The sequence below is a fragment of the Ammospiza caudacuta genome, chromosome 3, assembly GCF_027887145.1.
Source record: "Ammospiza caudacuta isolate bAmmCau1 chromosome 3, bAmmCau1.pri, whole genome shotgun sequence".
NCBI lineage: Eukaryota > Metazoa > Chordata > Aves > Passeriformes > Passerellidae > Ammospiza > Ammospiza caudacuta.
Genome location: NC_080595.1, coordinates 2,325,272 through 2,347,720, shown reverse-complemented (window position 1 = coordinate 2,347,720; position 22,449 = coordinate 2,325,272). Strand labels below are relative to the sequence as shown.

The 22,449-nt window shown below is 42.3% G+C and overlaps 2 protein-coding genes across 2 annotated transcripts in view; one reads left to right on the top strand and one right to left on the bottom strand.

Moving 5' to 3' along the window:
* Positions 1–900: 900 nt before the first annotated feature.
* Positions 901–9,782, top strand: LOC131555616 (activator of 90 kDa heat shock protein ATPase homolog 2-like). Its single transcript, XM_058801753.1, has 9 exons — positions 901–1,058; positions 1,151–1,341; positions 4,749–4,834; positions 5,435–5,549; positions 6,699–6,790; positions 6,988–7,110; positions 7,618–7,719; positions 8,484–8,535; positions 8,721–9,782. The coding sequence occupies exons 1-9, from the start codon at positions 979–981 to the stop codon at positions 8,894–8,896; spliced, it is 1,017 nt and encodes a 338-aa protein (XP_058657736.1). The 5' UTR covers positions 901–978; the 3' UTR covers positions 8,897–9,782.
* A 5,324-nt stretch (positions 9,783–15,106) lies between these two features.
* The window catches only part of USP34 (ubiquitin specific peptidase 34), a 120,364-nt gene continuing 113,021 nt past the window's right edge, over positions 15,107–22,449 (bottom strand). Inside the window, exons 76-82 of the mRNA XM_058800752.1 lie at positions 21,760–21,883; positions 21,035–21,114; positions 20,338–20,478; positions 20,064–20,210; positions 19,498–19,657; positions 16,397–18,586; positions 15,107–15,763 (exon numbers count right to left, since the gene is read on the bottom strand). Of these exons, the coding sequence (XP_058656735.1) occupies positions 18,024–18,586; positions 19,498–19,657; positions 20,064–20,210; positions 20,338–20,478; positions 21,035–21,114; positions 21,760–21,883 (1,215 nt within the window). The 3' untranslated portion in view covers positions 15,107–15,763; positions 16,397–18,023. The remainder of the gene's footprint in view (positions 15,764–16,396; positions 18,587–19,497; positions 19,658–20,063; positions 20,211–20,337; positions 20,479–21,034; positions 21,115–21,759; positions 21,884–22,449) is intronic.

Here is a 22,449-nt window from a genome sequence, read left to right as displayed (position 1 = left end):
CTCTCTGCCTCACCTGTGCTACACTTTTTTGCAGGACTCCTTTCCAACAGACACAAACCAGAAGCCAGCTCTCTCCTTCTTAACACCTCAGCCCACACTGCCTGCCCCTGAGAAAGAACTGAAAGGAGTCAAGTTTTCAGAGGTGGCAGTGATTTTGGACCCAGAGCCCGGAGATGATGAGTCTGAGGACGATGAGCCTGGAGATGATGAGTCTGAAAACGATGAGTCTGGTGATGATGTATCTCTCTGATAAGAACACTCCATGAAGAACATTTTTAGAAAAACCACAATGAGACTCATTGGAACAGCTCAGAATTAAATGAGCAATAAGAATATGGGAATGTTATCCAGATTTTAATTTTGTTGCTGGTTTAAGGATGGATGAGGAAGAGAACAAGCAATATGCGGGAAGGGCTGCAGTGCTGCGCTGCAGGGCTGCTTTCCCAGCAGCAGCGCTGTCTCACTGTGTATTTAATTTCTTCTGGCACGTGTCAAAGACAAGACAATAAACCCGATTCCAGAGGTTGCTGCCTTGTCATTGCTTCAGATCGAGTAATTTGGGGACATCAATTCCGTTCTTGTGCGCAGAATCGTCCGCCGCAGCGTCTGAAAACCAGAGTCTGTTTTCTCATTTTCCTGTTCTCCATATTTTTTTTCTCTCTCTCTCTCCTCTTTTCCAGCGAGGCGGTGCCTTTCCCCGGAGCAGCCCCGAAGGAGCGGCTTTTCCCGGGCACGGGAGCGGCTTTTCCCGGGCACGGGAGCGGCCGCCGGGCCCCAGAGCAGCGCGGAGGCTCCGGGCGCCGCCGTCCCCGCCGCCTCCGCCCCCCGCGCCGGGAGGAAGGGCAGGGCCGGGCCTCGCCTTCCTCCTCCTCCTCCTCCTCCGGCGGGGCGGGGAAGTTTCTGGCACCTTCTGGCCGTGGCGGCGGAAGCGGCCGCGGGCAGCGGGGGGAGCGGCGGAGGCGGCGCCGCGGCAGCGCCATGGCCAAGTGGGGCCAGGGGGACCCGCGCTGGATCGTGGAGGAACGGGCGGACGCCACCAACGTGAACAACTGGCACTGGTGAGTCCCTAAAGCAGCCACAAATCCCGGCATGCGGGAAGGGCCGGGGCAGCGGCGGCCGGCGCTGACCCCGCGGGTTCCTCCCGGGGCAGGACGGAGCGGGACGCGACCAGCTGGTCCAAGAGGAAGCTGAAGGAGGTGCTGGAGGGGCTGGTGGTGGAGGGCGAGGCCGGGCGCTGCGAGATCGGCGACCTCAAACACGTGGAGGGCGAAGCGTCCTGCAACAGCCGCAAGGGGAAACTCATCTTCTTCTACGAGTGGAACCTGCGCCTCAGCTGGAAAGGTACGGCGGGCTCCGGGGGCTCCGCGGGCACGGCCGGGCCTGGCAGCGGGTCCGGGCCCGGCGGGGAGGCGGCACCGCCCGGGCTGTGCCCGCTGCCACCGCGGCCGGCCCTGGGCACGGAGCCGGGCCCGGAGCGCGGGAGCTGCAGTGGCTCCGGCCGGGCCTGGAGGCGATGCGGGAGCCACGCGGGCCCGGCCGGAGAGATGCGTGTTCCCAAATAACCTTGAAACCCCAGCTTGGCTTTCCCCTCAGCCCGGCTTTCCCACCGCCTATTGCTCAGCGCTGCGGCCCCGGGTGTCAGCGCGGTCACTCGCTTTGCTCTGCGAGAAGTGAATGCTGCATTGTGGTGGCACTGACAGCCGAGTGCGGGGCTGCTTCAGTGACACTGTGCCCAAATTGCAGCTCCACATTCCAGCTGTGTGCTCCTCTGTGCTCTGGGGAACAGGAAAACCTGGGAGATACCACATCTCAGCTGTTTCCAAAACCGAGCTGCAGTTTACATTGAGAATTACCAATTACAGGAGGATGAAACTCTTTAGTGGGAAGTAGAAATAATTCTTGATTATTTGGGGTGCTGGCTGTGCCCATGCATTTTTTTGTTGTGTCATATCCATTTGCAGTCCCAGCTCTTGGAGTTGCCCTCGGCTGTGCCTGTCCCATGACAAGTTCTTTGTTTGCAGTTTGGCTTTTGGGGATGCCAAGGAATTCTTCCCGTTTATTAAACGCCTAAAACTTGACAGCACCTTGTGGCCTGTGTCTTGCACTGGAGTAAGAAGCAGGAGCAGCTGATGGAATGAGCCTGCACAGGAAATTGTCCCTGGATATTGTAGTGCCAAGTGACAGGCTGTGCTTCCCAAATGCTGTCCTCATTCCTCAGCCCTGGGCTGTGGAGGCTGGCCTGGCTGGAATATTGCTGGGACCAGAACTGATCTGGAATTGAAGTCTGCACCCACAATAAGAGGGGACTTTGAACTGAGTACTGTTGTTTGGTTTAGGTAGTTTTATATGTTCCAAGTGTGTTATAAACTGACACCACACTTAGAGGTGGGGTGTAAATGTTAACAGAGAACAAGGCAAATATTAGACTCTTGTGCAGTTTAAATCCGTGTAGATAAAATAATTGTAACCAGTTTTTTTAAGTTCAGCTAAGAGCACCTGAAGCTTTAAACAGAGGTTGGCTCGGCTTTGTGTGGTTTATTTCAGAGTATAAAGTTAGAAGCAGGCTGACAGTATTTTGTTCGTGTTTCTATGCAAGTTCTCTCTAAAGTGTTTCTCTCCAAGGTGTTTAGAGACAGCTCTGACTTTGCTATGCTGAGTGAATCATGGCTTTGAGAGCTTCATTGGCTTCTACACAGGAAATTCTAAAAAAAAAAATCCAGAGGCTGATGATTTTTTTTTTTTTTTTTTGGTGACAGCCAGCATGTTGTGTGTGTTGAGGGCTCTAAATTAGAAGTGAGAGTTCAGATTGAACTAAAAAACTGTAATTAGTTCTACAAATCTTCAAGGATAACTAGGACTTGAAGCTTTGATTAGAAGGTGGGTATGTAAGGACAAATGATAAAAACCCTGAGATTTGCAGCTGGTTTGGGAAGTCCCAGGTAGGAAAAACTTTGTGTTTAGCAATTTAGGTAAGAAACAAGAAAGTGAGGAACTGAGTGTACTTAATGGCGCTAAAATTGAGAAAAATGGCTGTTCTGTCATTTTTAGAGGATGTATTGAGGATTTTAATGGATCATTCCACATTGTGGTGCAAGCTTTGTGAAAACATGTTTGTCCTTTTAAAGCAGGTATTTCAGCAGTGTGTTACAGCTGGCTCTTTCTGAGATGTGTGCTTCACTCTGGACTGGCAGGAAACCAAAAAATAATTTATTCCCAAGTCTGTTACTGAATTCCAGTGAAATTCCATCGCGTAATTTGAGTGATTGATAAAAAGGCAGTCAAGCTTTATTTACATTACAGTGGTAGTGAAAATGCAGAGCTGCACTGACATTCTGCCACCAGCTCTGTTTGTTCTCTGGTTGGACTTTGCTGCCCAGCACAGCCCCTGGCACTGTGAAACTTTATTTTAAGAGTTGTGAAAACTGCTGGTAGCATTAGCTGGCTGAAGTCAGGTTTGTGTTTAGCTGCCCAGAACTCCTTCCTGCAGGGCTGCACTTCCTTTCTGGGGAGCAGCCAGAGATCAGCTGGGTTTTATTGTCTGCAGGGTTGTGTGGTTCTCGTGTGCTGGTGCTGGAGAGGGCAGGGAACGGCACCCTGAGGTGGCTCTGTGGCCCAGGAGTGTTGCAGGGATGGCACTGGCCAGTTCCCAGGGTTTTTCTGAGTCTCAGGTTCTCCTGGGCCCCTCTGAGCTCTGGTTCTGCTGTCCCTGTGTGGCTGTGCAGCCCCTCAGACCCGAGTGGGGAGGGATCTTTGCACTGTGGTACAACGGCTCTGCACTGCTCTCCGTGCCAGGAGCTCCTGGGCTTCTGTTGGCATCTCCAGCAGTTGGGTTCTGTCATGGGGGCTCCGGGCAGTCATTAAAGTAATGAGAGTGATGGGCAGGGGAACCGAGGTGGCTCCTGTGAAAGTGATTTCCCCAGAAATTCTGCATCTGCCTTGAGCAGTCCTGCTCAGCCCTGGGCTGTTGGAATGGGAGTTCTGCTGATGAAGCACCTTGTTAGATTTTAATGTTCTGGCACTGAGCTGAAAGCCCTGCCTGGTTCTCTTATTGCTTTCTGAAGAGATTTTACTTTTTTCTAGATTCATCTAATTAGCGAGTTAATTTAAATAACAAAGCACTTTTGCAAGGCCAGGGGGAAGAGTCTTCAGGGTAATAAAAAAGCCTCAGACCTTCACTTCAGTCCTTCCAGTGTACTCTGAGGCAGAGCAGCAAGGGGCAGCTCAGTGGGGTGGCCTTGGCCCCAAAGGATCAGAAGTGGAGCAGAATTCCTGTCCTTGCTGACTCTTTATTGTAAAGTGGATAAAAGTGATATCAGGTGCTCTGAATGTGCAGGTGAAGTTCCTATTTTTAAAATGTCAATTGTATCCTCTCCATTATACACGTGTGTGTTTCCTGGTAACGTTCCTGCATGTTGGGAGTTTGGCACAGTGAAAGAGGGCAAGGTCAGCATTGCAGGGAGCTCCTGCATCCCGAGCAGGCACATTCAGGGGAGAAGGAGATGGAGTTCCCCTGCCCACCCTCAGATGCACAGGCTGTTGGAGCAGCTGGGTCCCTGCCCTTCCCTGGTGCATCTGGATGGGGACACAGCTCCCAGCAGAGGCTCAGGTTCCTCCTCAGTTCCTCTAAATCAGCCCCGAGGCTCCTCCTTCAGGTAACACCTTTGTGCAAATGAGCTCCACCTGTGAAGCTCTTGCTGTGGGGGAAAGAGTTTTAATGATGCATTTAAGAATTCGTTATGTTAATACAGGTACAGTGAAAGAGTCTGGTGAGAAACATAAGGGATCTGTTGAAATTCCTAACCTGTCAGAAGAAAATGAGGTAGATGATACAGAGGTAGGTGTGCAACACTGCTATGTCTCTATAGGTCCACAGTTCTTAAATAAAGTTAATCAACATCAGGCATCGTATTTTGATTTATCCTAAGTGGGGTAATTGCTATGTGGATAGTTTATTTCATGCTTTTGTTTATTATACTTGGAATAATGCTTTATTCTGTTCTCAAATTAACCAATGAGGAATGTGCAGTTTGCTTTGCTAATTAATGTTTGTGATAATATTTTAACTATAAATTGGAGAAGAACTCTGCTTGTAGTCTTAAAAAAAAACCCCAACCAACACAGCAAACCACTCCCAGCCCTAAGAGCTCAGGGAATCTCTGTGTTGGGTGGATAATGGTGGATACTGGGCTCCCACAGATCCTTCAGCCTCTGCTGAGAAGCAGCTCTTGGCTGAACTAGACTGAATGGAGATACTACATTTTTTTATGTGTTAAGAGGACTTACTTTTAGCAAAGGTTGGCTCCCCCAAGATCATGAATTGGAAATTGCAGCTGTCCTCTGAGCATAGTAAACAAAGCCCAAAGCTTTCCTTTGCTGCCAGATCCCAAAGGCTCATGGCTGGGGTCTCTTAAGTGCTGTCATTTTTCTGTTCTAGATAAATGTTAGCAAGAAGAAAGGGGAAGGTGATGTCCTGAAGGAGCTGATGAGAACTGAAGGAACCACCAAAGTCAGAGAGGCCCTGAGGGACTACCTGAAAGCACTTAAAACAGGTAAATGGAACCAGGTGCATTAATCAGCACCTTGGGAGTGTCCTGTGCAGGTGCCTCTCCTGAACAGCTTGCTCAGATAGTGACAAACCCCTGGGTTTGTGCTGGTGTGATCTTTATTGTCACCAGCTGAGCTGAGTTAAGTCAGTCCTGACACTCAGGATGGTTTAAAGGTGGCTGTGCCCAGAAGGTTCTGCAGTGCCTGAGGCTGTGCTGGGTCACACAGCCCTGCCAGGGCTCAGCTTGGCCCTACTTGGACTGGCCAGTATTAGGATTTCTTTTTTTTTTGCCTGATTTTAAAAAACTGCCTTCCTTGCCTGATCTGCTGCCTTATTTTTGTGTCCCTTTGTTTTATATAGAATTTCTGAAATGCTGTCTTTATGTCTGTTCTTTACTCTGTAAATTCATTTTCTGCTCATCTGTAAGCTTGCCGTTATCGTTTGAGATTGTGAAGTTTTATTATCCTAAATTTACTAAATTCATAAATTTTCACTTGTTCTTCTAAACCAAAGGTGAATCAAATTTAAATTTTCCTTTCTTTTTTTTTGAACTGTGGTACTTTGTGAATGACAGGTGTTTCCAAGAACCAGGAAAGTTTGCTCCAAAAATTGATGCATTTACAGCTTGTAGTCAAATTGTTACCAGGTACATCTCTGATTGTGAAATACTTTGTTAAATTATTACCTCTTTGTTAAATGCTGTGTAATTTTCCCAAGTTGGATGCACCAGTTTTTGGCTTGAGAAATTACTGTGTATGATTTTTAGGGTATCCAAAGGTTCTTTAACTCTGGGAACTCAAAGGGCAGCAGCCTCTGGCAGGGTTGGCTCCATTCTGTGCTGAGGTTCCCTCCAGCCTTCTCCCAGACTTAGAAGAATTTCTTTGGGTGTTGTTTCTCTTTGATCAGAACATCTGTCTGTGCAGGTGTTTCTGATCTGGGGTCAGGTAACTTGGAAAAGCCTTTTGAAGGGGAGTTGCTGTTAGGTCTGTTCCTGATGGAAGTCTAGGAGTAAACTGGGAAAGCTGGATTGAGTTTTATGTCCTGCCCAGTTTTACCCATTCTCCAGGGTTGTGGTGATCTTCAGTGAGTATCTGAATGTCAGGGGGGTTGAACAGCTTGGTTTCACACTGACAAGTGCTTTTCTTCATTGCAGAGTTCACCTTGGGAATGATTCTGCCCACAAAAGCTGCTGCTGTAGGTCAGGACGTGGCCACGGAGCGCAAAGCAGGCGGGAGCCCTGTGCAGGTGTGTTGGCTTCAGGCTTTCCCTCTGAGTTCAGAGACTCCTGAGCAGCAAAACTGCTGAGGAGATGCAGAAATGCAGTGTGCAATTGCTGTGTGCTTGAGAAGCTGCAGGTGACAGCCCCCTTGCCCTGCCAGCACTTTGAAGGGTCAGGATCTCACACTAATTCTAATTCCTGGGAATGTTTTTTTGCTTTGCAGGACTCTGTTACACCACAGGCTCTGGATATGGTGGGAGTAAAAATTCCAACAGTGAGGATACACATGAGGGAAGTCTTCAACTCTCCAGCTGATGAACTGTACAGCATCTTCACAAAGAAGGAAGTAAGTGATACTTTCAGGAGGCATTTTAACTGAATGTGGCTGCTGATGCTGCTGAAGGGTTGTGTAAATAATAAACACATCACAGTGTCAAGTACAAATTCCATTTGATGAGAGTTTATTAGGCTGCCTTAGAACTTTTTTTGCCAGGTGTTCCCTTAACAAAGTGAGGCTGCATTGTTGTGGTGTTTGAGTGCAACTTCCTTAACAAAAGCTTTGCTCTTTGATGTTGAGGTGTTGGGGAACGTGAAGGGCTCAGTAATGGCACTGCTGCTACCCACAGCTTAATTAGATTAATTACTGGAGCTGATGATTCTGTTGTTTATAGGGTATGAAAAGCAGAATCACTAATTTTGGGTTTGTGTCCTTTAAAGGAGCCTGGGCTGGGATTGGAGAACTTTAAATTACAAATCCAGGGCCACCTCTGGGAACAGAAATGGCTCTGATTCCTGCAGCTCCCCTCCCTTGTCTCCCAGCCTGGTGCATTTTGTGTTTTTCTTTTTTCTTTAGTTGGTACAGAAATTCTCCAAGTGCCCAGCTGTGATTGAAGCAGAGAAAGGAGGCAAACTCCAGATGTTTGAGGGCTGTGTCAGTGGTGAATACACAGAACTGGTAAAATTCTCCTGCTCTACTTTAAAAAGGGAGGGGAAGGGAGGGTGGCTCCTTCTCTGAGCTAAAAAGCAGAGTAAGTTTGTGAATTTCAGCTTCTCTTGTGAGTATTTCAGTTCCTCTGTTTCAGAGCCAAACAGTTGGGTCTTTTGTTGTGTGGGACTGACCACACCTAAGGACCTGCATAGGGAGCAGAAAACCCAGCAGAATTCTCTGTAACTGAGAGGAGGGAGAAAGGTTTAAGGTTTATCAACCAAATCCCTCTTTTTAACTGGGGGAATGATCTCTGTTCTATTCAGGGCAAGTGTTACCCTGTCCCAACTGAATGCTGGTGCAAATAGAAGGGGAAAACCTGATAATTAGAGCTCAGCTGCATTTCTGAAATGTCCTAAAAACCATTTTCATCTGCAGGAGTGCCTGACTTGTGTATTGGGCCAGGCTGGGTTGTGTAACACAATCATTCAGTCACACTTTGAAATTTCAGTGGGGAAAACTGGGCTTGTCCTTGTTTCCTGCAAGAAAATCACTGTTTTATGTGCAGTACCCAGTGAGTCCTGGTCTTTTCCCACAGCAGAAACACAACAGTGGAAAGCAGCACACTGAGAGCTCCATGAAAACATTTTTTATTTCAAAACCCAGACCCCAATCCTGCTCTTGTTTACATGTGTCCAGAATGCCATAAGCTGCTGCTCCTGTCCCTGTGTTTCAGGGAGAACAGGAATGGGAATTCTCTCAGGTGCTGACAAGAACCTCCTTCTCTTCCCCAGGTGCCAAGCCAAAGACTTGTCCTGAAGTGGAGGTGTAGGAGCTGGCCTGAGGGTGAGTTTCCAAGATCTCTGATCCTGCAGGGCTCCTGTGCAGGGAGGAGAACCAGGCCTGGAGGGACCAGCCTGGGCTGGACATCCCTTGGGAAAAAGGCAGAGCAGAGAGGGAACCAGCAGCAACAAATGGCAAATTTTTCTTTAAAAAGCTGCTCACTGAAGGCTCCTGTTGTCTCTCCTCAGAACATTATGCAACTGTGGCCTTGACCTTCCAGGACCTGGCGGCTCAGTCGGAGCTGGAGCTGGAGTGCAAAGGGGTTCCTGTCTCCCACGAAGAGAGTACAAGACAATGCTGGAAGAAGCAGTATTTTGAAGAAATACATCTTTTACTGCAGCAATCAAAAGACAGCATGGAATGATAACAGCACTCTAGATTTGTTAGGGCATTACTTTTTATACTTTGTTAACATTTGGTTTTCTAAAAAAAGAAAAAATATAATTTATTTGTGGGAAGAATAAAGACCCACTTCTATGAGACTGTACATAGTTTAAGCACTATTTATGGGTTTTTAGGGAATGAGAGGCAAGTCAGACTGTGTACATCAACAGCTTTACCTGGGGACAGTGATCTCTGTTCTGCTTGCCTGGAACTTGAGAGTGATAATGATCCAGTTGCAGTGAGCCCTGCCTTCAGAGGTAGGTGAGCTACACCATCAATAGAAGCATTTCCAGTTCCTTACTATTCAGTGTATCAAGTGGCAGAATGAAATCCCTGTAGGAGATGGAGTTCCCAGCAGAGGTGAGCTGCAAGGGATTACAAAACTGCTGATCCATTTCAAGAATTGGGGGTGTCATTTACAGCCTCTGTGGAATACTTGCTAGGTGCTTTTAACTGCAGACTGTTTGCAGCTGCAGTGTTAGGGAAGATAATTAACAATGTCATGTAATTATTAGGTCTGCATGCACTGTACTCCCTCCCTTGACCTCGGTGTGACATTTATTTAGGAAGAAACAAACAGTAGTAGTGCTTTCTTTCTGCAGTTCTGTAAAACCTTCCACTGAAATCATTCACAGCCCTCTGCAATGCTGTACCTCAAAGAGAGCAACTGTAAAGAGAATTTTGACAGGAACAGATGGTAATTCCTAATACAACCATCTAGAGGTGAGCAAGGATGACTTAGGTCTCAGATGCTTTATAAATAAAGTGTGCAAATGAAATATGCAATCTGAAACAATCTGACCACAACAGGGCAGGCTGCTTTTGGAAAACATGCTTGGCTCAATAAAAATATGACTTTACATCAAGCTGATTTTCTCCATAAACTGATACTGTCACACTAAATAAGTTTCTTAGCAGATAAGGCCTGTATATTTTATTGTTACAGAATGCCAACACATGGCAACCTAACCACCCAAAAAGCTCCCATTATCCTGAGGAGACAGAGGAGAGGCTCAGAGCACTCCCTGGGGCTCTGTTTTAAGTGGCCACGTGCTGGGTGGGGAGCAACCTCCTGAGAAATGTTCTATTTTAGCATCTGTTTCTGAATGCTCAAAATTCAGTTTCTTTTCCCCCCTCAATATTCAAGGAAGAAACTTGCCTTGAATACAAAAATGGTTCAGGGTAGGGGTTGACAAAGGGAAATGAAAGTCTAAGACAGTTCAGGCTTCAGCACGTTTATGGGTAGATGGTTGAAGAGATATTGCAATATTTAATCCTTCAGAGTAAATGTTCTGTGCAATTCCAAGGTCCTTCAGCCAGTGAAACTGCAGCCCCAGTGCTCTCAGGAGTTGTGCTTCCTCATGACTGAAATCCCCTGGTTTTCCTGTCCCCTGCCCTCACTGGTGGTAGAAAACACAGGACTGACTTGTGCTTCCAGTGTTGCAGTCCCTGCTCCAGGTGTGAGGCTGCCAACCCCCCCGGAAAACGAGGAGGAGCTGCTCCATTCCCCTCTAAAACTGGGGCTAAAATTTCTCCTGGAATTCCCAATTAAGTATCTTAGATGATAATTCTCTGAGAAAGGCAAAGAGCAAAACAGTGCAATGGCAAAGACATGGTTTGTAAGATTATGGCAAAAATTCTTCACACATCTCAGCACTTCAAGTGCCACAGGAGAGGCTGCCTGTGCGTGGAGCAGGTATTTAAAAGCTTCATTTTAAAGGGGTTAAATGGGAGGTAGGAATAAGTAAAAATAAATGGGAAATGGGATTAAACCTGGAAGAAAATCAAAGCTTTTAAGAGACTAAGCCAGTGCAGGATTAAAGGGGTTAGGGTTAAAGGGCTATCAAATGTGGGATAAGGGAACATTTTTAAAGGCAGAAAAATACAAACCAGAAAACTGATTTAAAGTGAGAGAATAGAATAGAATGGAAGAGAAGAGAAAAACAAAATAAATAGAAGGTGAATAGAATAGAATAGAATAGAATAGAATAGAATAGAATAGAATGGAATAGAGTAGAATAGAATAGAGTAGAATAGAATAGAGTAGAATAGAATAGAATAGAATAGAATAGAATAGAATAGAATAGAATAGAATAGAATAGAATAGAATAGAATAGAATAGAAGTAAAACCAGGAAAAAAATCGAGGGGGAATAGAATAGAATAGAATAGAATAGAATAGAATAGAATAGAATAGAATAGAATAGAATAGAATAGAATAGAATAGAAATAAAACCAGAAAATAAATTGAAGGGGAATAGAATAGAATAGAATAGAATAGAATGGAATAGAGTAGAATAGAATAGAATAGAATAGAATAGAATAGAACAGAATAGAATAGAATAGAATAGAATAGAATAGAATAGAATAGAATAGAATAGAATAGAATAGAATAGAAATAAAACCAGAAAAAAAATCGAGGGGGAATAGAATAGAATAGAATAGAATAGAATAGAATAGAATAGAATAGAATAGAATAGAATAGAATAGAATAGAATAGAAATAAAACCAGAAAATAAATTGAAGGGGAATAGAATAGAATAGAATAGAATAGAATAGAATAGAATAGAATAGAATAGAATAGAATAGAATAGAATAGAATAGAATAGAAATAAAACCAGAAAAAAAATTGAGGGGGAATGGAATGGAATGGAATGGAATGGAATGGAATGGAATAGAATAGAATAGAATAGAATAGAATGGAATAGAGTAGAATAGAATAGAATAGAGTAGAATAGAATAGAATAGAATAGAATAGAATAGAATAGAATAGAATAGAATAGAATAGAATAGAATAGAATAGAAGTAAAACCAGGAAAAAATTTGAGAAAGAATAGAATAGAATAGAATAGAATAGAATAGAATAGAATAGAATAGAATAGAATAGAATAGAAATAAAACCAGAAAATAAATTGAAGGGGAATAGAATAGAATAGAATAGAATAGAATAGAATAGAATAGAATAGAATAGAATAGAATAGAATAGAAATAAAACCAGAAAAAAAATTGAGGGGGAATGGAATAGAATAGAATAGAATAGAATAGAATAGAATAGAATAGAATAGAATAGAATAGAATAGAATAGAATAGAATAGAAATAAAACCAGAAAATAAATTGAAGGGGAATAGAATAGAATAGAATAGAATAGAATAGAATAGAATAGAATGGAATAGAATAGAATAGAATAGAATAGAATAGAATAGAATAGAATAGAATAGAATAGAATAGAATAGAATAGAATAGAATAGAAAAGAAATAAAACCAGAAAATAAATTGAGGGGGAATGGAATGGAATGGAATGGAATGGAATGGAATGGAATGGAATAGAATAGAATAGAATAGAATAGAATAGAATAGAATAGAATAGAATAGAATAGAATAGAATAGAAATAAAACCAGAAAAAAAATTGAGGGGGAATGGAATAGAATAGAATAGAATAGAATAGAATAGAATAGAATAGAATAGAATAGAATAGAATAGAATAGAATAGAATAGAATAGAATAGAAATAAAACCAGAAAAAAAATCGAGGGGGAATAGAATAGAATAGAATAGAATAGAATAGAATAGAATAGAATAGAATAGAAAAGAAATAAAACCAGAAAATAAATTGAAGGGGAATAGAATAGAATAGAATAGAATAGAATAGAATAGAATAGAATAGAATGGAGTAGAATAGAATAGAATAGAATAGAATAGAATAGAATAGAATAGAATAGAATAGAATAGAATAGAATAGAATGGAGTAGAATAGAATAGAAATAAAACCAGAAAATAAATTGAGGGGGAATGGAATGGAATGGAATGGAATGGAATGGAATAGAATAGAATAGAATAGAATAGAATAGAATAGAATAGAATAGAATAGAATAGAATAGAATAGAAATAAAACCAGAAAAAAAATCGAGGGGGAATAGAATACAATAGAATAGAATAGAATAGAATAGAATAGAATAGAATAGAATAGAATAGAATAGAATAGAATAGAATAGAAATAAAACCAGAAAATAAATTGAGGGGGAATGGAATGGAATGGAATGGAATAGAATAGAATAGAATAGAATAGAATAGAATAGAATAGAATAGAAGTAAAACCAGGAAAAAATTTGAGAAAATAGAATAGAATAGAATAGAATGGAGTAGAATACAATAGAATAGAATAGAATAGAATAGAATAGAATAGAATAGAATAGAATAGAATAGAATAGAATAGAATAGAATAGAAATAAAACCAGAAAAAAAATCGAGGGGGAATAGAATAGAATAGAATAGAATAGAATAGAATAGAATAGAATAGAATAGAATAGAATAGAATAGAATAGAATAGAAATAAAACCAGAAAATAAATTGAGGGGGAATGGAATGGAATGGAATGGAATGGAATGGAATGGAATAGAATAGAATAGAATAGAATAGAATAGAATAGAATAGAATAGAATAGAATAGAATAGAATAGAATAGAATAGAATAGAATAGAAGTAAAACCAGGAAAAAATTGAGGAAGAACAGAATAGAATAGAATAGAATAGAATAGAATAGAATAGAATAGAATAGAATAGAATAGAATAGAATAGAATAGAATAGAATAGAATAGAATAGAATAGAAATAAAACCAGAAAATAAATTGAAGGGGAATAGAATAGAATAGAATAGAATAGAATAGAATAGAATAGAATAGAATAGAATAGAATAGAATAGAATAGAATAGAATAGAATAGAAATAAAACCAGAAAAAAAATTGAGGGGGAATGGAATGGAATGGAATGGAATGGAATGGAATAGAATAGAATAGAATGGAATAGAGTAGAATAGAATAGAATAGAGTAGAATAGAATAGAATAGAATAGAATAGAATAGAATAGAATAGAATAGAATAGAATAGAATAGAATAGAATAGAATAGAATAGAATAGAATAGAAGTAAAACCAGGAAAAAATTTGAGAAAGAATAGAATAGAATAGAATAGAATAGAATAGAATAGAATAGAATAGAATAGAATAGAATAGAAATAAAACCAGAAAATAAATTGAGGGGGAATGGAATAGAATAGAATAGAATAGAATAGAATAGAATAGAATAGAATAGAATAGAATAGAATAGAAATAAAACCAGAAAATAAATTGAAGGGGAATGGAATGGAATGGAATGGAATGGAATAGAATAGAATAGAATAGAATAGAATAGAATAGAATAGAATAGAATAGAATAGAATAGAATAGAATGGAATGGAATGGAATAGAATAGAATAGAATAGAATAGAATAGAATAGAATAGAATAGAATAGAATAGAATAGAATAGAATAGAATAGAATAGAAATAAAACCAGAAAAAAAATCGAGGGGGAATAGAATACAATAGAATAGAATAGAATAGAATAGAATAGAATAGAATAGAATAGAATAGAATAGAATAGAAATAAAACCAGAAAATAAATTGAGGGGGAATGGAATGGAATGGAATGGAATGGAATAGAATAGAATAGAATAGAATAGAATAGAATAGAATAGAATAGAATAGAATAGAAGTAAAACCAGGAAAAAATTTGAGAAAATAGAATAGAATAGAATAGAATAGAATAGAATAGAATAGAATAGAATAGAATAGAATAGAATAGAAGTAAAACCAGGAAAAAATTTGAGAAAATAGAATAGAATAGAATAGAATAGAATAGAATAGAATAGAATAGAATAGAATAGAATAGAATAGAATAGAATAGAATAGAATAGAAGTAAAACCAGGAAAAAATTGAGGAAGAACAGAATAGAATAGAATAGAATAGAATAGAATAGAATAGAATAGAATAGAATAGAATAGAATAGAATAGAATAGAATAGAATAGAATAGAATAGAAATAAAACCAGAAAAAAAATTGAGTGGGAATAGAATAGAATAGAATAGAATAGAATAGAATAGAATAGAATAGAATAGAATAGAATAGAATAGAATAGAATAGAATAGAATAGAATAGAATAGAATAGAATAGAAGTAAAACCAGGAAAAAATTTGAGGAAGAATAGAATAGAATAGAATAGAATAGAATAGAATAGAATAGAATAGAATAGAATAGAATAGAATAGAATAGAATAGAATAGAATAGAATAGTCTTTGTAAAAATTGCAGGAACACTCAAGGGGGAAATTAGGAGGTAAAGGAAGAGAAATAAGAATAATCATATTTCTGTTAATCCTGACATGATTAATGGTGCAGTATTTGTGTATACTTTATGAAATGATAGAGCAACAGGCAGCAGCTCAGACACCATCCCAACTGCACAGCTGCCATGGTGAGAATACCCCCTCCCTGGTGTCTTCTCTGAGATGTGACCAGAAATAAGCAAAGCAGGCTCCTACTTAGGGGAAAGAAAAACTTTATTAAAAAAATAAAAAAAAACTTTATTAAAAAATTACAAAGAAGGAAAAAAGAAACCCACAGAAAATGAAAACTGCACAGAGACATCTCCTCCTGCTCCTCCCCACCATATTCCCAATACATTTACATTTCCCAAATCACCAGCTCTTGTTCTGGGCACCACCCTTTGGATAATGAAATCCTCAGTTCATCAAGAGTAGGAGTCCTTCCTTGTGCCGTGGGCTTCTCGTCACACGTGGCACTGCCTGGAGATCCTTTGCCATTGTGACATCTTCCTTGCATGGCCAGGGCTCTCAGCACTGTGCCCGGGCCAAGGCAGCTTCCAGGGTTGTCTTTGTAAGGATGCCTTGTCCCATCCAGAAAGGCACGGTCTCTCTTTGGGACCTCTGTGCCCTGCTTCTGTCACACCCCCTGGGGCTGAGGGCTGCACACTGAACCCTCCTGGTTCTGAGGCACTGCCTCCCCCTGGATGCAGTCTCTGTGTCACAAGGAAACAGTCCATGAATATACAAAACAGAGTCCAGCAAAAATGCCACTCCGTCTTCTCCATTCCTGCAACCTCTCTCTCTCACTTGCCCAGACCCTCATCACTGGCCCATTTCCTTCTTCATCCTCTACTCTTATCTCTCTTCCAGGAAGGGTTAATGTTCTGTGAAGGGAAGGGTTAATGTTCTGTGAAGGGAAGGGTTAATGTTCTGTGAAGTTTTCATTGTCCACAAAGGGTTAAAAGCGGCTCTCACAAGTGGCTGGACTTCTCACAGCAACAGCACATGAAATCAAATTCCAAGATAAGAGTCCCATGGCTCCTGGGCTCCCTCTCTCCCACCCTGCCACCCTCGGGGGCCATGCCCACCTCTCCCAGAGCCCCATGGCTTTCCCCTCCAACTCTTCCCACCCGAAATTCAGAGAGAGCTTCCTCTGCAAGTGCTTTGCTTTTAACCCCTGGGTGTGCTCTCAGAGGCGTGTCCAAATGTCCCCAGTGGCCACAGCAGGTGCCAATATTAAAATCTGAACACCTATTGGTGACCACAGCATATCCCAGAAACCATATTTCCTGTGAAACCACCACAACAGGTGTTAATAAGGCTGATTAATTAAGAAAACTACTCACCCAAAGGAGTCCCAACAGCTGCTGCAGCTCAGGTTTCCATCCATAGGCCAATGTTTCCCTTGACAGAAAAATTCTGATTGTAGAAATCTTGACTATGACTAGAAGCTGTTGATGATTTCTCTGGAGTTAGTTACATTCTGGAGAAAGCTAATCAGAAAAAGGAATAAAATTATTCCTAAAGAGAACACAACCATAATTATTTAATATCTGAATAATGAGGATACCAACTTAAGCACTTACCAGTGTCAGCAGTGTCTGTAAACTCAGGATAAAAATGCTAAATAAACAGAAAGATAAATTTGTAAACTTTAAAGAACAGAACACTGAAACCAATGAGAGTAAATTCAAAGGGAGCAAGAGCATCACAGACTCAAGGAGAAGCAAGTGATGCAAAACTGCAGTGAAGGGTAGATGGAAAGAAAGAAATTTGAAGAAAAAAGACCAAGGCAGATGAAGACAATAGAAAAACAAATGAGCAACTGGAAAATGAAGCTGAAAATGGAGTTTAATCAGATATTGGAACCAGCAGCATTGACAGTCCAAAAGGTCACATAGGAAACTGGTATTACTCAGAAATAACAGGAGGAGGTATAATGGGAGGGATGATAAAGTCATTCCAGGGGTGCAGAAGCTGTCAGAGAGTGAAGGGCACAGCCAGAGAGAGCAGAGGGGAAAAAGAAGGAGGTCTGTAAATGGTGCAGGAGAGAAATTGTACCAGAGATGTTAACATAAGGGAAATGAGATGCCAAGTGCCCCTGGCTTTTCACAGCACTTCAGGTTCCAACACAAGCACCAGTCCCTGCCCACTGTGAGGCTGAACACTGCACACTAAACAAGCACCAAAATCTCCATCAAATCTCAACTCTGCCCATCATTTCTCTCTGCTGCCGTGCCACTTACGAAGTTCTTTGCTGAGAAATCCAAACACTGAAGCAACATATTATAAACCAATGAAAAGTCATCACAATCAGTTTAATGAAGTGCACAGAATAGCAATTGATCATGTCAATAAAAATAAAACAATTAATTTTACATCAAGTGTGCTTTATTTCCTCCACAGGTATTCTGTTAAATAAAGCACCATATATATACTGCCAGGCCACAGCTAAAGAGGATTCTTTACAGAATCAAATTTCTTGTGGTTGTTTAGTATACAAGTAAACTTAATTTTGATAATAAGAACCACAGCGATCTGAGGCAATCTGCCTCGATTATAAGGTACAAAACTGGCACAGAGGACACCATATTATACACAGTAAAAATGCCATAAGTTTAAATTACATCATACAGGGCCAGGAGGCCCTGTCTCCCAGACAGCCATATTAAATGAAAGCCACTACAGTGAACTCTTAATTACATAAAACATAGCCATTATCTGATTGCCCTTTAAGAAAGTGTACGGTAGATGCAAAATAAAATAAAATTTAAAAAAAATAATCTCGAGTTCTGCCTGACCAAGAATTAAGCATATAAATCTATCTTGCCATTCAAGCAGAGAGCACTGGACAAACTGAAGCACAAAACAGAAATAAGCAAAACTTATACAAACAGCATTTTTTGGGGGAAGAAGGATTTTTTTTAAAAAAAAAAAAAAGAAGACTTAAAAGCAGACATGCTCCATCTAATGTCAAGAAGCAGCTTGGTTTCCTTTCCCGGATATCCGTGTGACCACGTGAATCGTAGACTCAATGGTCCTGCACAGGATGTCTAAAATGTCATGCTGCTGCATGTGACTAAAAAGTCCCCTGGAATGGCCACAACTGATTGATAAATTACTGTCGGGGTCCTGGGGCGGTAAGGCTTGGCCATCGCAGCTCCGCAAGTCCGCCAGGTCGGATAAAACCGCCGAGATGGACGTGGAGGGGAACTCGGGCTCCTCCTCGGCCTCCTTGGCCGCCTGCAGCTCCTTGAGCTCTCGGCACTCCTCGGGGCCGGGCCGCTCCTCGGGCTGCGCGGCCTCCTCGGGGAACGGCGCCTCCATCCTGAAGTCGCGGCCCGAGGCGCTGCCGGGGGACGGCGGCTCCTGCTCCGTGCCGGGGTCGATGATGGACGAGTCGCGGGTCTCGTTGTCCGAGGCGCTGCTGGGGGTCAGCGCCTCGCGGGGCTCGCCCTTGGGGTCAGCCCCGTCCCCGGCGTGCTCCTCGTCGCTGCTCACCCGCCGCCGCTTCACCGGCGTGGCTCCCTCGTCATCTGCGGGGACACGGCACCGTCACACCCACCCTGCTCCTCACAGCGCTGCAGCAAACGCTCGCCTGTCTCCGCTCAGAGTTTGTGCCATTCAAACTTCAGCTCCGTCATAAAATGGGATTTCTGTCTAACACTGGGATTTGGACTACTGGGATTTGGGATACTCCTGGGACTGGGACACTCCCTGGCCCACCCTGTACTTTGTATAACAAAATAACATTACATTCATTTGATAAAAGGTTCATTAGTGCAACACCAAAACTTGCAGGAACACTGCTCACACCCCCACCCTTCACACAGCACTTCAGCAAACATTCATCTCCTCAGAGTTTGTGCCATTCACAAACTCCAGCCCCATCACAAAATGGGATTTTTGTGTAACACTGGGATTTGGAGCTAATGGCCCACCCTGTATTTTGTGTAATAACATTACATTAATTTTATAAAAGGTTCATAAGTGCAACACCAAACCTTTTCAGGAACACTGCTCACACCCCACCCTGCTCCACACAGCGCTTCAGCAAACATTCATCTCCTCAGAGTTTGTGCCATTCACAAACTTTAGCTCCATCACAAAGTGGGATTTTCCTGTACTACTGGGATTTGGAGCCTGTGAATGGCCCACCCTATATTTTGTATAACAAAATAACCTATTACATTAATTTGATAAAAGTTAGTACAACACCAAGCCTTTTCAGGAACACTGCTCACACCCCCACCCTTCTCCACTCAACACAGCACTTCAGCAAACATTTCCTCACAGAGAATCCATGCAATTCACAAACTTCAGTTCCATCATAAAATGAGATTTTTGTGTACTACTGGGATTTGGAGCTAATGGCCCACCCTGTATTTTGAATAATAAAATAACATTACATTAATTTGATAAAAGGCTCATTAGTGCAACATCAAACCTTTAGTTTTTCTTTCTTTGGCTTCTTGCTCTTGTAATGAGTTCCTCTGTTGCTGACAAGCTCTACATTTGTTTAAAAGCTCTTGTAAAGTTGGGATCAGGGCCGAGTTGAGCTGTTTGGGAGTGTGCACTGAAAGCAGCAAGGCAAGTGCTCGGAGGTCCTGCCAACAGAGAAACAAGGTTTATTTCAAACTGGTGCTTGATGAATCCTGCACACAGAGACTGCAATAAGGAGATGCTGTTCATGTTCTGAGCAGCCCAAAGATCCCATTCTGGAGCTACTCACACCACTGAAATTCCCCACTCACTATGTGCTGACCCGAACACAGATTTGTCCTGGAGGTGACAATGCCCTGCTCAGACACAAAACCTTGCTGGGCTACAGCACTCCCACCATTAATGCTCCTGCAGTGGTTAACACTGTTCCCCACAGCCAGGTTAATATTCCCAATTTCCCATGGCCCCTCCAGGAGCTCAGCTGGGGCAGGGAGTGTCTCACACCTGCACAGGGCATTGAGGAGTTTCTGTAGGGAATGAGCTGCCTCGTGTTCCTTAGAAAATACTCACCCCGTTTAATGTAGAGCTTGCTTTGGAAATTTCAACTCTCTGGTTGCTGAAGTCAGATTCTAGGCTTTGATACTGATTTATTAGGTTTGTAATTAAAGTGTTGATTAGGTTGGCACAGTTTGCTTCAGAAAATACCTGCCCTTGTACCTGTGGAAACAAAGTATTTTTTTTAAAGCCACACAAACTTGGAACTGTGAAAAAAAAAATCAAAAAAGGAAACAACATCAGTGCCTGCATTGCTTGGAGTAATGATTATTGCTAAAAGACCCCTTACCTTGAGGAGAAAGTGTGTCAGAAAGGTGTAGACAATGTTGTTGTTAAGAAAGGTCCTTTCATCCATCAGAATACATTTGATATATTCTGCAAAAACAGGATCTTCACAGAGGAGCTTCACACAGTTCTTGGACATTGCAGACTGGCAGGGAGAGAGAAGGTGGCAGAGTCAGCACTGAACTGCAGCCAGGCCCACTGAGGAACAGCTCAGCTCTACCAGATGCCAGTGAATGGCACAAAGCAATTACTGACAATTCTTATTGCCCATTTTCCTGTGAGGAAGGAAAGGCCAGTTCGTCCCCAGCGGTGTGTGACAGGGACAGAGCCTCCTGCTCTGTGAGCCACCCACAGCTCCTCTGCAATCACACCCAGACCCTGACACCTCCTCATGCTTCCTTCACCATCCCAGTGTTTGTGCTACATGAAAAGCTGGAATTTCAGAGGCAGGGTGAGGGGATTTCTGCACCCCCACCACCCTTACTGGGGGAGCTGCTGTGTTGAGCTTTTGGGGGATGTACAGGGAGCAATCAGAATTTACATCAGAATTTTATATTTGATTTAGCAGGGCTTCTCAGGCAGCAGTCACACAGGCAGAGTATTTTATTGAACATCATCCACCAGATGTTTTATTGAACATCTTTTGTTCCACATTCAGTGTGTTTTTCCCCCGTTTCCATTCTGTTGGTTCTGGCTCTTACCTGAGTCTGGCACAGCTCAGTCCAGAGTTTGGGGAAGAGTGCAAGGTGAAGAGGCAAACCTTCATAAGCAACCAGGACACCTGCAAAGGCATAAGGGAACAAGTCAGTGTGGGGAACTCCGTGGGACACAGGCAAATTCCTCAGAAAAGCAGTGCCAAGGATCACATTCCAAGCATTTTGTATGATCAGAAAGCTGAAGTGTCTGTGAGGTTTTCACAGTCCATTTAATAAACACTTGGAAAGTGTGACAAACAACAAGCAGAGGGGTGATTCAGGGGATAAAAGGACATTCTCTCATTGCTCTTTGGATGACATTATTGGTGTGACACTCTGATCTGTGCACACTGAGGAACTTGCCCTTGGGGTTGTGTGGGAACACAAAAATTAAAATATTGTCAGTTAATTGCCATTGCTGAGATGCTGAGGAATCAAGATGTGATCCAAAGCCATTTAAACTGCCAATCACCCAGAAACAGCCTCAGTGAGTCCTGTATTAAACTCTAAATGTACAATAAGACTGAATTCTCAGTGGTTACCTCAGCTCTTTTCTGTGCAAGCCTGAAACATTTCAGTCATGTGGGTAAGGCTGCACTTTCTTATACAAAAATAATACCCAAAACAAGTTTCACAAGTTTTCCTTAAAAACTCTGAATATAAAACCTGGTGCAGAAGGACTCAGAGCTATCACACACAGAATCCTGTGGCAGTTTCACCTGGATACTTACTCATTTTCACTAAAGTTTCAGTAAACTTTTCACAGTTGATTGCAACCCGACACAGGAGGTGGATGAACTGGTGGTAGGAGAAGAAATAATCCAGCAGCATCCGGTCGTAAACATCGTCCTTGCCCTGCAGATTTAAGGGAGCCTCATTCAGCCTCCAAGGCACCAAGGGCACCAAAGGCACAGCTCCCAGTGCCCTGAGCACCCCCTGCCTGCCCCTGCCCTGCAGTGCTCCATCCTGAAATACAGGAGAACACTGGGAGCCTCCAGGTGCCTCCTCAGCCAGCCCTTGGCAAGCTCCAGGGTGTGATGGAGGAGGGATGGCAATGCAGTTCCTGCCAGGAAAATCTCATTGGAGGCTTCTGAGCCAGCACCCAGAGGGTGCAAAGCTGTGCAAACAGCAGGGCTTGAAGAAAAGAACACAGTAACTCTGTATCACATAAAGACACCTAAATATATACACACTACTGCTTGTCAGTTGTGATCTGTAGAAATCAGAATTTTCTCAAGACTGAGCTTCAGAGCAGAATTTTCATGAATGTCTCAAACCCAATGATACACATATGTGGATATTTTAATATTTTGGACATACATAAGCTTAAAATGGCATCAGCCAGAGGAATGGCATCAGAGAGCCACGAGGAAATGTCTAAAACTCCAGCAAAAACTGCAACTTTACACAAAGCAACTGAA

What these genes read in the sequence shown, in the direction of transcription:
- LOC131555616 (XM_058801753.1), top strand. Translation starts at nt 979, where the DNA reads ATGGCCAAGTGGGGCCAGGGGGACCCGCGCTGGATCGTGGAGGAACGG. An exon ending in CCTGAAAGCACTTAAAACAG is followed by an intron (nt 5,550 to 6,698) that starts GTAAATGGAACC and finishes TCTTCATTGCAG; the next exon opens with AGTTCACCTTGGGAATGATT. An exon ending in GCATCTTCACAAAGAAGGAA is followed by an intron (nt 7,111 to 7,617) that starts GTAAGTGATACT and finishes TTTTTTCTTTAG; the next exon opens with TTGGTACAGAAATTCTCCAA.